General features: G+C 37.6%; 1 protein-coding gene across 10 annotated transcripts in view; it reads left to right on the forward strand.

Moving 5' to 3' along the window:
• Positions 1-8563, forward strand: part of PPIP5K2 (diphosphoinositol pentakisphosphate kinase 2) — a 92785-nt gene extending 84222 nt beyond the window's left edge. For all 10 annotated transcript variants that reach the window (XM_047778371.1, XM_047778370.1, XM_047778372.1 and 7 more), the window contains one exon: positions 6881-8563. In XM_047778371.1, the coding sequence (XP_047634327.1) occupies positions 6881-6993 (113 nt within the window). In that variant the 3' untranslated portion in view covers positions 6994-8563. The remainder of the gene's footprint in view (positions 1-6880) is intronic.
• The last annotated feature ends 6702 nt before the right edge of the window (positions 8564-15265 follow it).

A 15265-nucleotide genomic window follows, 5' to 3' on the forward strand; every position in this document is an offset into this window, starting at 1 on the left:
TGGAGTGAGAAGGCTTTCAGTTTTTCCCCATTGAGTATATATTTGCTGTGGGTTTCTCATAAATGGCTTTGATTATATTCAGGAATGTTCCCTCTATACCCACTTTGGCGAGGGTCTTGATCATGAATGGATGTTGACTTTGTCCAGTGCTTTTTCTGCATCTATTGAGATGATCATATGATTTTTGACTTTTTTTTTGTTAATGTGGTGTATGATGCTGATTGATTTGCGTAGTTTGAACCATCCTGTGAACCTGGATGAACCCAACCTGGTCATGGTGTATAATTTTTTTGGTATTTGGGATTCGGTTGGCTAAGATTTGTTGAGAATTTTTGCATCTATCTTCATCAATGATATTGGGTGATAGTTTTCTTTTTTGGTGGTATCTCTGTCTGGTTTTGGAATGAGGGTGATGGTGGCATCATAGAATGTCTTGGGAGTATTCCTTCTTCTTCAACCTTTTGAAAGAGTTCAAGGAGGATGGGCAGCAATTCCTCTTTATATGTTTGATAAAATTCACCTGTGAAGCCATCTGGTCCTGGACTTTTATTGTGTAGGAGTGATTTTATGACCTCTTCAATTTCCTTTCTAGTGATCGGTCTGTTCAGTTGGTCTGTTTCTACTTGATTCGGTTTTGGCAGGCTGTAAGATTCTAGAAAATTGTCCATTTCTTCCAGATTGTCAAACTGTTGCCATATAGTTGTTCATAGTATCTCTTGGTTTTTTGTATTTGCTGTATCCGTTGTGATTTCTCTTTTTCCTTTCTAATTTTGGTTATTTGGGTTCTTTCTCTCCTCTTTTGGAGTGAGTCTGGCCAGGGGTTTTGTCAATTTTGTTCACCTTTTCAAAGAACCAGCTCTTGGTTTTATTAATTTCTCTATATTTTTTTGAGTCTCTATTTATGGATTTCTTCTTTGATCTTTATAATTTCCTTCCTTCTGCTGACTTTAGGCCTTTTTTGTTCTTCTTTTCTAATTCATTTAGGTGGAGGGTTAAGTTGTCCATTTGGGATCTTCTTCTTTTTGAGAAAGGCCTGTAGTGCTATAAGTTTCCCTCGAGCACTGCTTTCGCAGCATCCCATAGATTTTGAGTGGTTGTGTCTTCATTATCATTTGTTTCAAGGTTTTTTGATTTCCTTCTTGATTCCTCCTGACCCATTGGTTTTTAGTAGCATGTTTTTTAGGTCTCCATGCAGTAGGTTTTTTCTCTTTCCTTTTCCCATGGTTGATTTCTAATTTCATGGCATTGGGTCAGAGAAGATACTTGAGATAATTCTATGCTCCTAAATTTATTGAGATTAGCTTTGTGTCCCAATATGTGGTCGATTCTTGAGAATGTTCCATGAGCCTTTGAGAAGAATGTGTATTCTGATTTTTTTTGGATGTAGTGTCCTGAAGATATCAATGAAGTCTAACTTTTCTATTGTTTCCTTTAGGATCTCCATTGCTTTATTGGTTTCTGTCTAGAGGATCTGTCCTTGATGTGAGGGGGTTATTAAGGTCTCCTACTATGATGTATTCTCATCCATATCTCCCTTTATGTCTGTTATATTTGTTTGTATGTATCTGGGTGCCCTGTACTTGGGGCATGTTATGTTACGATATTAACATCCTCTCCTTGGATGGATCCTTAATCATTAAGTAGTGTCCTTCTTTGTCTTTCTTTATGGTCTTTGTTTTAAAGTCGATTTTGTCTGATATGAGCGTTGCGACTCCTGCTTTTCTTCGTGTCTATTGGCGTGAAATATTTTCCCCACCCTTTCCCTTTCAATCTATATGTATACTTTTGTCCTAAGGTGAGTTTCTTGTAGGCAGCATATTGAAGGTTTTGCCTTTTATCCACTCAGCCACTCGGTGTCTTTGATTGGGGGCGTTCAGTCCATTGACATTTAAGGTGATAATTGATAATGATTATTTATTGCCATTTGAACCTCGTGTTCCAGTTGATTCTATGGTTCTCCATTCTTCCTTTCCTTTTTTTTTTTTTTTTTTGGTTGGATGGTCTCCTGTTATTATCTGCTTGAGTGTATTTTTTTTCCATTTTTTGCAAATGCAACTATTTGGTTTTGGCTTGTGGTTGCCCTGTTTTTTAAGTATGCTAACCCCTTCCCATAATTGTGTGTTTTAGCCTGATGGTCCTGTAAGTTCAAACACTTCATTACTATATTAAAATTAAGAAGAGAAACATACAAACAAACAAACAAAAAGGGTTATTTACTTCCTAACATCCCTTGCCCACATTTTATGGTTTTGATGACTCTTTTTTTATTTTTTTTCTTTTAATTTTATTTTGTTTGAGACCTGTTCATGATTAAATCTGTAATGCTGGCTTATTTGAGTGACTGCTCTCTGATTGCAGTTTCCTCAGTCCTAGTTCTTCCTCTTCTTTTTTTTTTTCTTTTCTTTTCTTTTTTCTTCCCTTTCCTTCCTTTCTTCTTGGTTTAGAGAAGCCCTTTCAATATTTCCTTTTACCTGGGTTTTGTGTTGCAGTATTCTTTAAGTTTTTGTTTGTTGGAAAAAATTTTTATTTCCCCTTCTATTTTAAATGATATTCTTGCTGGATAGAGTATTCTAGGTTGCATATTTTTTCCTTTGAGCACTTTAAATATCTCTTGCCATTCCCTCCTGGCCTGCAGTGTTTCTGTAGAGAAGTCAGCTGATATTCTTATGGGGGTTCCCTTGTAGGTAACATTCTGTTTTTCTCTTGCTGCCTTTAGGATCTTCTCTTTATCACTAACTTTTGCCATTTTTATTATGATGTGTCTTGGTGTGGGTCTATTTGGGTTCAGTTTGTTTGGGGCCCTCTGTGATTCTTGTATCTTGAACCCAGTATCCTTTAGATTTGGGAAGTTTCCAGCGATAATTTCTTCAAATATATTTTCCATCCCCTTATCTTTTTCTACTCCTTCTGAAATTCCTATTATGCGTAGATTGGCCCGCTTTATATTATCCCATAGGTCTCTTATATTGCTTTCCAGTTTTTTGATTCGGTTTTCTGTCTGTTGACCGATTGAGTGATTTCCATTATTCTATCTTCCAATATCACTGATTCGTTCTTCTGCATTATTCATTCTGGTTTTTACTGCCCTTAGTTCAGTTTGCATCTCTGCAAATGAATGTTCTAGTTTTTCTTGGCTCCTCCTTATACTTTCTAGTTCCTTTCTGAGGGTATCTGCATTACTGTTCATATCTTCTCTTAATTCCTTCAGTCTTTTCACTATTTCTCTTTTGAACTCCAGGTCTGTCAGACTGCAGAGATCTGTTTCATTGTTGACTGTTTTAGGTGAGTTCTTCTGTTGGTTTGACTGGGGGTGGTTTCTCTGCTTCTTCATCTTGCTTGTTGTTTTCTTTTTCCTGGGAGACTTGTACTCTCCGTTATCGGCAGTGTTTGCCTTGTCACTGCCGTGGAATATTTCCTGAGGGCTGGCGTTGTTGGTCAATCTTTTTTGAGGCAGTGTGGCTTTTCTGGAGTGTTGATGGGGCTGACAGTGTTTCTTTGAAGCAAAGGAGGACTTCCTGAGGGCAGACAGGACTGGGAGGTCCACACCACGATGGTAGCAGATTTCACTTGGTCATGCAGAGCTTCTGGTGTTTTAGGCTGTGGGGTTCTTGCAGGGGGTTGGCGGTGTTGGGCCAGCTGTTTCTCAGGAGTGCAGCACCCCCTGGGGGCTGGAGCAGCTATCTGGGTCACTGAGAACCTAAGAGGCTCTTCCCTAGGGCAGCCCAACTCAGAAGGATGGCCTGAGAATGTAGACAGATCTTTTCACAGTCTGGCCAAGCTTGTTGCAGCTTTTCTGGGCTTCAGGGGCTCTTCTAGGGGGCTGGTGGTGCTGAGCAGCTATTCTGTGGGAGTGGGGCACCCCCTAGGGGCTTGGGTGGGTAGCAGGGCCACTGGAAACCCAAGAGGCTCCTCCCCAGGGCAGCCCGACTCAGAAAGACCGTCTGAGATCTTTTCCCGGCTTGGCCAGGCTTGTTGCAGCTTTTCTGGGCTGTAGGGGGTCCTGCCTGGAGCTGGCAGTCTTATGCAGCTGATCCACTAGGGCACCCCCTGGGGGCTTGGGCGGGTAGCAGGGCCATTGGAAACCGAAGAGGCTTCTCCCTGGGGCAGCCTGACTCAGAAAGACTGTCTGAGATCTTTTCCCGACTCGGCCAGGCTTGTTCTAGCTTTTCTGGGCTGTAGGGGGTCCTGTGCATGGCATATATATTTTTAACCACTCTGTCCTCATATTTAAGGTGATCTTTTGCAGATAGCATATATTTGGCTTTTTTAAAAGGCCATAGTTTCAGTGTTTATACTCCATTAACATTTAATGTAATAATATTAAGGTTTAGTTAGGTCTACTCTTTTATTACATTTAATGTAATTACTGGTAAGGTTGAGTTAGATCTACTCTTTTATTATATTTTCTGTTTATTTCTTCTGGTTACTATTTCTTTATTCTTAAGTGCCTTTTTTTATTACTAATTCAGTATTTTTTTTTGAGTTTCATTTTAACTTAGCTTATGGCTTTTTAGCTATACCTTTTTGTATTATTCTTTTATCGGTGGCAGTAAATACACAGCTCTAACTTTTCATGGTCTACTTAGAATTAATTTTGTGCCACTTAAAGTAAAATGTAGAAACCTTGCAACTGTATTTACCTTCCCTTCTTTACCATCCTTTAGACATAGTTTTACATATGTGTTACTTCCGCATGTGTTATAAAGGTTACAATACAGTGTTAATGATATTTGCTTTAAACAATCGTATGTATTTTAATGAAATTAAGAAGAGAAATAAGTCTTTAATTATCCACATACTGCTATTTTTTAATGCTCTTTGTTTCTTCTTCTACGTTTTTCCACCTGGTTGCATTTGCCTTCAACTTGAATCTTTTTACCATTTCTTATACTTCAGATCTGTTACTATATCTGAAAAAACCTTCATTTTACTCGAATCCTTGAAAGGTAGTTTTGGTGAACAAAGAATTCTGGGAAGAAAGTTTTTTCTTTCAGCATTTTATAGATATTGTTCCACTATCTTCTTATTCTGCTTATTTCTGATGAGAATTCTCTGTTAATTTGAATTGTTTCTGTGTATGCAGTGGGTTAATGGATTATTTTTCACTTCCTGCTTTCAGCATTTTCCCTTTATCTTTGGTTCTTAACAGTTTGACTATGGCATGCTTACGACTTTTTTGGTAGTAAAATCCTGGTTGATAGTAACTTTTACCTGTCATCTTCATTCAGTGAATTTTTATTTCACGTATTTATTCTTTAGTTTTAGACATTCATCTTGATTCTCCTTTATATTTTTTCCTTCAGAGATTTCCAATATTTTTATTCATTATAGGTATATTTTTCTTTGTTCTTGAGCATGGTTAAAAATATGTGCTTTAAAATTGTTTTAATTTGGCTGATCTCAAGATTGGTGTCTTATGAATTTACCCATTCCTAAGAAGAAAGGTTTTTTCTTGTTTTTCATGTATTGAGTAATTTTGTATTGTATCTTAGACATTATGACTGATATGTTGTAGAAACTCTGTTGTTTCTGTCACATTTTTCCAAAGATTGTTGGGTTGTTTGGGTTGTTTGCCTTTTTTTTTTTATTTTTATTTTCCCACTGTACAGCAAGGGGATCAAGTTATCCTTACATGTATACATTACAATTACATTTTTTCCCCCACCCTTTGTTCTGTTGCAACATGAGTGTCTGGACATAGTTCTCAATGCTATTCAGCAGGATCTCCTTGTAAATCTATTCTAAGTTGTGTCTGATAAGCCCAAGCTCCCGATCCCTCCCACTCCCTCCCCCTATTTGCCCTTTTTTTAAAGCAAAGAGTTAACCTTGGCTGAATTCACATTGCAAAACTATCCCCTGAAGTAGCTGGCAACTCAAATTTCACTTCCCTTCTTTTAACCTGATCTGGACTTCTTTGGAGCTTACTCTGTGCAAATCATACATTTGATCAGAGTTTATATAAAGAATTGGGATTTCCCACCTGACTTCCTAGCAGCTTTTGCTTCTGCAGTACTTGTCTTCTGATTCTTTATGCTTCTGAGTTTTATGTTGTAGTTTTAGCAGTTCCACATGGTGCAGACTGGATCCTATCCTTAAGCCAAAAGCCTTTTTTAAAAGGGGGGGAGTGCTAATTCCATGTTATGCCCTTCTTCCAAGTATTGAAGTATATGCCTACTTTTCTAGTATATGCATGCTTTTGTTCACTCTTCAGTGTCTTCGGGTAGTCTTTTTCATATTTTACCCAAACTTATAGTTGTTTTCTGCAGGAGGATAGGTCTGAAAGCAACTTACCTATTCATACAGAAGTATAACTTGGCATAGAATAACTTTTTGATGACTCACTGGGGCATGAAGTTGGTTTGGATATAAAAGAATGGTTCCTGAGTTAAGAATGTTTCTAGTTTAAGGGCTTTCTTGATAGGGGTGAAGTAAGAGCTATAGAGGAAAATAGATGTTTATAGGGAAAATGATGAGTTCAGTTTTAAATATGTTAGGTTTGTATTTCCTGTCAGATACTTATTTAGAGATTTCTGATAGGATATACAGATCTTGAGATGAGGGGAAAGGTCTGGACCAGAAGTATAAATTTGAAGGTCATCAGTACAGTAGATGATAGTTTAAAATGATGGAATAGGAATTCCCTGGTGGCTTTGCGGGTCAAGGACCTGGCATTTATCACTGCCTGGCCCAGGAAACTTTTACATGCTACAAACATGGCCAAAAAAAAAAAAAAAGATGGAATATATTGGTTTCCTAGGAAGAATGTAAGGAAAAAGAGAACTTTGTTTTGTGTTATTTGAATTTCTCTTATTTGTTTTGTATCATTTGAACTTGGATTGCTTGTGAAAATCTAAGCAGTGGTTTTTCTTTTTTTGTATAGCTACCAGTGGACCTTCTAATGTGGTTGTTCCTAATACCTCATCTCGGAAAAAGGGTATGACTAGCAAAACAGAAGTGCATGAACACAAAAAAAACACTGCGAAAAAGAAATGAAATCTTAGCAGAAGCTGGAGCTCCTTATACTTATAAAAATCACCTTTTCAGTCGAAGAAGACATGTAATAAACCTTGCCTAAGAAGTGTCAAAGCAAGTGATTTGTGTCTCCTTATACATTGTTGTATTCACTTAAAATATATTAAATCTAGAGAATTCTTTGTATATATTCAGGTAAGGAACTTTGATAATGATCTGGAAATGTTTAAAGCAATGTTTCTTAGCATTTTATGAGTAGTAGAAAGGTAAAGGTCTGTTGTTGTTAATGTGATGTTTACCATGTGCCTGTGGGAAAGAAGAGGAACATGAAAACCCAGCTGGCCTGTACCAACGTCACACAGTACTGCTGTTTACTGAAGAATCTGTGAGGTAACCTCTGAACACATCTTCATTTTTGTAGGACTGCAGCTTGCCTGTAAAAACCTATTGCTTGGGTGGAAATTTGATGGCCAGGATTACATAATTTCCAAAGAGGTTTCATTGACCATTTAGATCAGAAACTTTTCCCCCCAGTGTTACATGCTGCAATATTTAATAACTGGAGATTAGCATATGGGTTATTTTTTCAGTCTGTGCTTTGAATTTTTTTATTATGTGTTATTTATAAAGTATTACAGATGTAGCTAGGATAACTATACCTTTATGCACATAAATTTGTATATTAATTTGTAGAAAATATTTTCTTTTTATATTTCCTTACCATAAGGTGCTTTTTTTCATCAGGAAAATTTTGCTTCATATGTGTTGGCAAGAAAGACATTCTAGAGTTTCTTTTTAAGAGATATAGTTGACAAGTTTATAAATGGTACAGTTATTTTCAGAGTTCTCTTCAGCTCTAAGAAAATGAGTTCAAAAGTGGAAATCATCAATGTAAGAAGAATATCTGAATTCTATTATTAGTATATATTATGTGTAGCACCTGTTTTTACCATTTCCATTCTTACCTCTAGAATATCAGCTGATCTCACTAAGATTGAGCATTTAACATAAACGCTCATTTCAAAAGATTAGATTTTGAAGGGAAATTGAGATCAACATGTTGTGATTTAATCTGTGATGTGAAAAAATATTTATTATCCTTGGTGCTTATTTTCCCCTGATGCACAAATAATTATAAACCACTTGAAATGACCTAAACTGTAAACCAAACAGTACATCCTGATAAGAATTCTATCTATTGCCCGTCATATTACTTAAATTGCTAAAGCTTTAGCTTGAGATTTACATTTAGAAAAATTACTGACTTCTCATATGAATGCAGCTATTAAAATTGTTCAGAAGAGACCCTCCTAACTTTAAATCATTGTATGTGAACTGGCTTTTAGAAAATAAGCATATTACATGTTACTTTTAAAAGGTACCAGATGCAAAAGTCACAAATATATACAATTATATAAGTTCATATACTTCACATGAATGTAAATGTATTAAATGGAGACATGTCTTGCAAACAGCTGAATGTACCTAAGCTTTCTGTATGTGAAAATGTGGTTAATGTGCTCATTGTTGGAGTAAAGAACCTACTTTTATTTTTTAAGTGGTACTGAATTAAAGTATTTTATTTCAAGAATCAGAGGATGACTTAAATGGCAAGTTATTTTTTTAAATTTCTTTTTCCCTTTTAGCTTTCATGGTGGAAAGAATGAGGAAAAACTATTTTAAGAAATGTTCATCTTATATATTAAAGTTTCTTAGTATTGGCCATACATATCACAATATATTCCCTAGAAATTAACCAGCAAGTCCAGTACAAGTCACATTTTTCCACTGTTGTACAACAACTATGATTTTACATAGTCACCAGACTTGGTAATATTGCTGTGTTTTATTTGCAAGAATCTTAGATTCATTTTCCAAAACAAGCAAAAAGTCTTCTTTATCAGAGCAAGAAATTTTACTTAGCACCAATTAGTGGAAGTTTGACTGAAGCATCTGTTACTCCATTGTTTCTGTCCCTATAAGGTATGTTTTTTGTTTGTTTGTTTTGAATACTAGAAGATATTTTATCTTGCAGCCTAATTCTCCGACCAGCAAACAGGTGAGAGAGCCCAGCTTGAGGTATTGTCCAGTTATCCTGGCATGTTAGTCTTCATAGTGCATTATTCAGTCTTTTCACCCTTAAAAGCCCTACATGGGAATGCAAACCTGATTTTGCTCTTGGAGTCCAGTGCTGTAGGTCCTGCTACTCTGGTTGTAATGAGTATGCATAGTCTATTCTTAGCTACTTGCGAATGCCTTGGGAATATTATACCAGGCTTGAGTTATATGGAGACAAGGGTGCTGAACACTATATGTCATGTTTCCTTTGAGCAGGAAATGAAGGGCAGAAAAGCACCCAGAAAGGGGCAGAGAATATGTGTCAGGGTGTCTAGTATATACATTCCTGGAGAAGGGGGGCAATGGATGGCAATTATGAGAGAAAAGTTAAATGATAGTTCTTCAAGAGCTATCTCATTAAAACTCATCCAATAAGGGAAAGACCTCTTTCGATCAAGGTCAGCCAGATTTTTCTCTGAGTTCTGCTGACTTTGGTCTATGCTTCTACGGTTGTTTAGTTCCATGCCAGTTTGAACTAAGATTTTACTTTTTTGTCTTGTGTGTTCATACTTTGATAGAAAGTTCTCAGTCTTTCCTGGTATGCTTATCAAAGGTTGCCTTACATGGAAGTATGTTCATGAATTTGACATTAGTTTACTCTTACCTTATTATCTAGACAGTGTAGGCTGCCCATATTACTCTCCATCGGGTTGTGATGGCCCCAGAAGTTCCCTTTCTAATTCTCTCTGTACATGGGGCTGTCACAGACAGAAGCATTCTTGCCCATGGGAACAATTTTTACACTATAGCAGGAGTCCTTTTTTGATGAGTCCAAGTATGGAATCCTGGGAAAAGATCTTCCACAAAAAGCTCTAGTCTCTTGTTTTCAGAGAATGGAAGAATATACAAAATCTACTTAATTGTTTTAGATTGTATATAAATTATATCCCAATTAAATATATTATTTAGATTTTCTATAACCTTTTCCTTTAGTTCATGTGCTTAGTCATGACTTGAGAGACAGGTAAGTTAAACTTTCCATTTAGGGGTTATTGTCGAGTTCTCCTTTACTGTCTGTGGTTTTTATTTTTCTTTTTTCTATGTAGTATGTGGCTATGTTTTCTGTTGCTCATGAATTCATGACTGTTAAATTTCCATTTTGGGTTTTACCTTTTATTGTTATAACAACGTTTATTTCCTCATTGGAGGCTTTTGAAATGTCGGATATTGAGATTATGACCGGTTTTATTTTGGCTTGCATTGCCTGATATACTTTATCCATCCCTTTTTTTTTTTCTATCTTGTAATGATTTTTGTTTTTTCCATTATAGCTGGTTTACAGTGTTCTGTCAATTTTATACTGTACAGCAAGTTGACCCAGTTACACATACATGAATACATTCTTTTTTCTCACATTATCATACTGGATCATAAGTGACTAGATATAAATCCCAGCACTATACAGCAAGATCTCATTGCTTATTCATTCCAAAGGTGATAGTTTGCCTCTATTAACCCCAAATTCCCAATCCATCCCACTCCCTCCACCTCTCCCTTGGCAACCACAAGTCTGTTCTCCATGTCCATGATTTTCTTTTCTGTGGAAAGGTTCATTTGTGCTGTATATTAGATTCCAGATATGTGATATTGTATGGTATTTGTCTTTCTCTTTCTGACTTCACTTAGTATGAGAGTCTCTGGTTCCATCCATGTTGCTGCAAATGGCAGTATTTTGTTCTTTTTGATGGCCGAGTAGTATTCCATTGTGTATATATACTCACCACATCTTCTTAATCCATTCATCTGTCAATGGACATTTAGGTTGTTTCTATGTCTTGGCTATTGTAAACAGTGCTGCAGTGAACCTGTGGGTGCATGTCTTTTTCAAGGGAAGTTTTTTCCGGGTATGTGCCCAAGAGTGGGATTTCAGGGTCATATGGTCGTTCTATATATAGTTTTCTAAGGTACCTCCATACTGTTTTCCATAGTGGTTGTACCAATTTACATTCCCATCAACATTGCAGGAGGGTTCCCTTTTCTCCACACCCCCTCCAGCATTTGTTATTTGTGGACTTATTAATGATGGCCATTCTGACTGGTGTGAGGTGGTACCTCGTAATAGTTTTGATTTGCATTTCTCTAATAATCAGTGATGTTGAGCATTTTTTCATGCTTGTTGTCCATCTCTATATCTTCTTTGGGAAAATGTCTATTCAGGTCTTTTGCCCATTTTTCAGTTGGGTTGTTGGCTTTTTTGGTGTTGAGTTGTATAAGTTCTTGGTATATTTTAGAGATGAAGCCCTTGTCAGTTGCATCATTTGAAATTCTCCCATTCTGTAAGTTGTCTTTTTTTTTTTTTTTAATGGTTTCTTTTGCTGTGCAAAAGTTATCCATCCTTTTATTTTTTACATTGTGTCAATTTATTTAGGTATTTTAATATACTTTATAGTGGGTTTTGCTTTGTGATTTAATTTTAATATCTTTTTAATATATTAATCTAGTCTACTCGTATTTATTTATATGTAATATATCTTTGCTTTTAGGTTATGCTTTCTGTTTTTACTGCTTAGTTAATCTTTTTCCAAAACAATACTTTTAATTGCAAGTAAGAGGAACTCCAACTGAAGTTGACATAATCTCTTAAGGATATTTACACATTTCTGAAGGTCCAAAAATGGGAGGCTCCAGCCACATTTCTGTAAGTCATAATGTCATCAGGGCCCAGGGTCTCTTCCTCTTTCCTCCAGCATATTATAAACTTTATCCCAAAGTGGTTTTCCCTCAAGTTCATAAGATGGCAGCCAGTGGTTACATGTTTGCTTATTCATGACCAACACAACAGAAATTGAAGAAAATTCTCTCTCGGCCACACTTCAGTGTGATTGGGCCAACTTTATTTGGTCATCTGTCCACTTCCTGGGTGAATAACTTTCACTAGGAGAATTCTATGAACTTACTGGTCCTAAGGCTTGTGAGGGGTCATGTTCCCCCCAAAGCCTAGCACCATTGATATTTCAGACCAGGTAATTCACGGTGGGAGGCTGTTGTGTACATTGTCGGATGTTGAGCAATATCCCTGTGCCCTATGGCCTAAGTGTTAAGGTTGTGAGCCAAAATGAAAGTAACAATCAAGTCTTTATTTATTTGCTGCGATAAGTGAGAAGCCAAAAAGGAAAGTAGGAAATTAGTGTTGGCTCTTCACTGTTCCATCCCCTTCCAGCCACCATGGAAAGGCACTAGGCAAGGGTCAATCAAAGGACAGGTAGTATAGGTTGCGAAATTTGTCTCCCTGCTGAGAAACCTGAAACAAAAGATTCCTGCCATTTTATGAACCAATGGGACTTGATGAAGGGCTAGAAGTGGAAAAAAGAGTAGAAAAAAGTGACTGTAAGGTCCCTTCCAATAAGGAAATCTCAGTGGAGAGACCTGAAATGTGTCTCAGCTAAGGTCTCCTCATAGGAGGGTTCTGAGTGGAGGTGCCTGGGTTAGGAATGCCGATATGCATGTGAGCATGCAGGCCCAGCCGCTACTGACTATAACTCCCTTGGAAGAGAGAAGAAGGGCAGCCTTCCCCCATGAATCCTGCCAGGCAAAGCCTTTGTAATTGCCTATGAAAGGAAAGGTCTGAGAGATCACACATAGAGTTTTAGCCTAGAAGCAGTTATCTTATCCTGGCTTCTATCCTAAATGCCAGTAGCATCCCCCAAATTGTGAGACTCAAAAACATCTGCAGATATGATCAAATATCCCCTGGAAGGGCAGAATCTTCAGTTAACTAGTGCCCTAAAGCCCATGACTATGACTATAAAGAAAGGATGGATATTTGATCAAAAATAGGGTTTGATAAGAGGCGTAAGGAATAAGTAATCCATATACGCTGTGTACTGTCATTATATTATCCATGTTTGCCTTAGTTTCTTTGGGTCCACTCGTAGTTTTCTTTTCAACTATAATTTTGGACTTAATTTCTTAAGTGCTTGTGACTCCCTGATTTGAGTAATACTTCGTTTTCTCTGCTGCACAATTTTGGTTGATTTCCTTGGTTCTTACTTTTTTTTTTTTTTTTTTTTTTTGCCATTTCTTCAGCCGCTCCCGTGGCATATGGAGGTCCCCAGGCCAGGGGTCTAATCGGAGCTGTAGCCGCCAGCCTACACCAGAGCCACAGCAACGCAGGATCCGAGCTGTGTCTGCGACCTACACCACAGCTCATGGCAATGCCGGATCCTTAACCCACTGAGCAAGGCCAGGGATAGAACCCACAAACTCATGGTTCCTAGTCAGATTTGTTAACCACTGAGCCACAACAGGAACTCCCCTTGGTTCTTCCTTATGAATATTTTTATGCCTTTGTTACACGTTTATCAATTTAAATGTTACATTTTGTACCCCTGGTTAATCAAGATGAAGAAATCATTCTACCTTTGCTTTGCTTTCTCTTAGTTTAGCTTATCTCTGTATTTCTTCTGATGTGGCCTTATTTCTGGGTTGGCTTTATTTTTTCTTTTTTTCCCCTAAACTGTATTAACACCTATCACATTTCCTCTAGTTGTGTTGCCATGTGGTTTCAGATCACCTATATATCTGGATGAACTTTTCACTTCTTCAGATGCTTTGAATTTTGACAGCCTGTTTTGCATGCCCAGTGAATTCGTGTTTTCAAATGAATGGTTTAATCTGCTTTCGTTTCTCTTGTGCCTTTTCTCCTTTTCTTGGAGTGGGTTTGTATGAGTGCTGTGCGGGTTCATTTTCATTTATTACTCTTCTTTAAATGAGGTAAGTTTCTTTCTGGCTCACCTATTTGGTGTAAATTCATATGGTGTGTAGGGAAGCACTTTGGATTAACTTTCCTGGGTTACAGTGAAGCTACTTATGACAGTATTGTGGGTCTGAGAGAATTATTTGAGACTTTTCTTCTCTCCAGCCAATAAAGATTGGCTGCTTAACTTTGGAATCTCTTTCCTCTCCTGTCTCATTTATAGACTGCGTCTTGTACGTGGCATGCCTGTGTTTCCTCCTTTGGCTTTGCCTCTCCTGTTACTTTGTGGTACTAGGAAATATCCAGAAAAATCCCCTCCTGTTGGCACTCAGCCCATTTCCATTTTTTTCAGTCAAGGAATTGGCTTTGCTTCTTAGATTATTCCATCTATTTTGGAGTCTTTTGGTCTAATGACTTTGAGATCTGGAGCTGTAAGCAATCTCTATAGGTGTAATCCTGTTTGACCTTTATTGCGTGTCAAATATTTCTCGTATATTATGGTTGAGATTACAAGTGCCTTCTGATTTTGTTGAAGACAGTTTATACTTCTGTTTTATATGGGGGATAACTTTTTATTGAGAAATGGTTCCTGTATTTTCAAACTGGGGATCATTTCTTTTCCTTGATACTCTCCTTTGACAAGAAGGAAGAGGAGGAGACAGAAGGAGAAAAGGAGAGGTCCCTGTCTTCTCATCAGAGTTATACCTTTTTAATGAAATTGATAATGCCAGTCTGCTTCAGTACAGTGCTGGCAGGATCAAATGAAGTGATAATTTGGTAAACCATAAAGGAAAGAAATTTAAAGCATTGTTTGCATTCTTTTGTTGTAATAGAGTTATATATAGTCCAAATGTCAAAAAGGCCTGTTTTCAGTGGTATTTCAGCATTTTTTCAGTCAAGGATATTCTAGACAGCTCCTAATACTCTTTTAGAGTTGTTCTTGTTGCCATGGGAACAGCCTGCCTGGTAACAATCTGACAGCCCCACCCCCATCCCAAATCAAGGTTATTCTGGCATTTTTCCCTTTTTAAAAATAAAATCTTTAAAATAAGACAGTACCATCCTTTCAGCACAGTTAAAAAAAAAAAACCCACTGTATTTAATCAGGCCTGCCCCTCCTTCCCATCCATCCTATATTGTGTGTGTTGTATGACCCAGGTGAGATGATGGGTGCACAACTTAGATACCTATTTTCTTTCTTTTTTTTTTTTTGTCTTTTGTCTTTTTTGTTGTTGTTGTTGTTGTTGCTATTTCTTGGGCCGCTCCCGTGGCATATGGAGGTTCCCAGGCTAGGGGTTGAATCGGAGCTGTAGCCACCGGCCTACGCCAGAGCCACAGCAACGCGGGACCCGAGCCGCGTCTGCAACCTACACCACAGCTCACGGCAACGCCGGATCGTTAACCCACTGAGCAAGGCCAGGGACTGAACCCGCAGCCTCATGGTTCCTAGTCGGATTTGTTAACCACTGCACCACGACG

This window comes from Phacochoerus africanus, chromosome 4, assembly GCF_016906955.1.
Source record: "Phacochoerus africanus isolate WHEZ1 chromosome 4, ROS_Pafr_v1, whole genome shotgun sequence".
In the NCBI taxonomy this organism is placed as follows: Eukaryota; Metazoa; Chordata; class Mammalia; order Artiodactyla; family Suidae; genus Phacochoerus; species Phacochoerus africanus.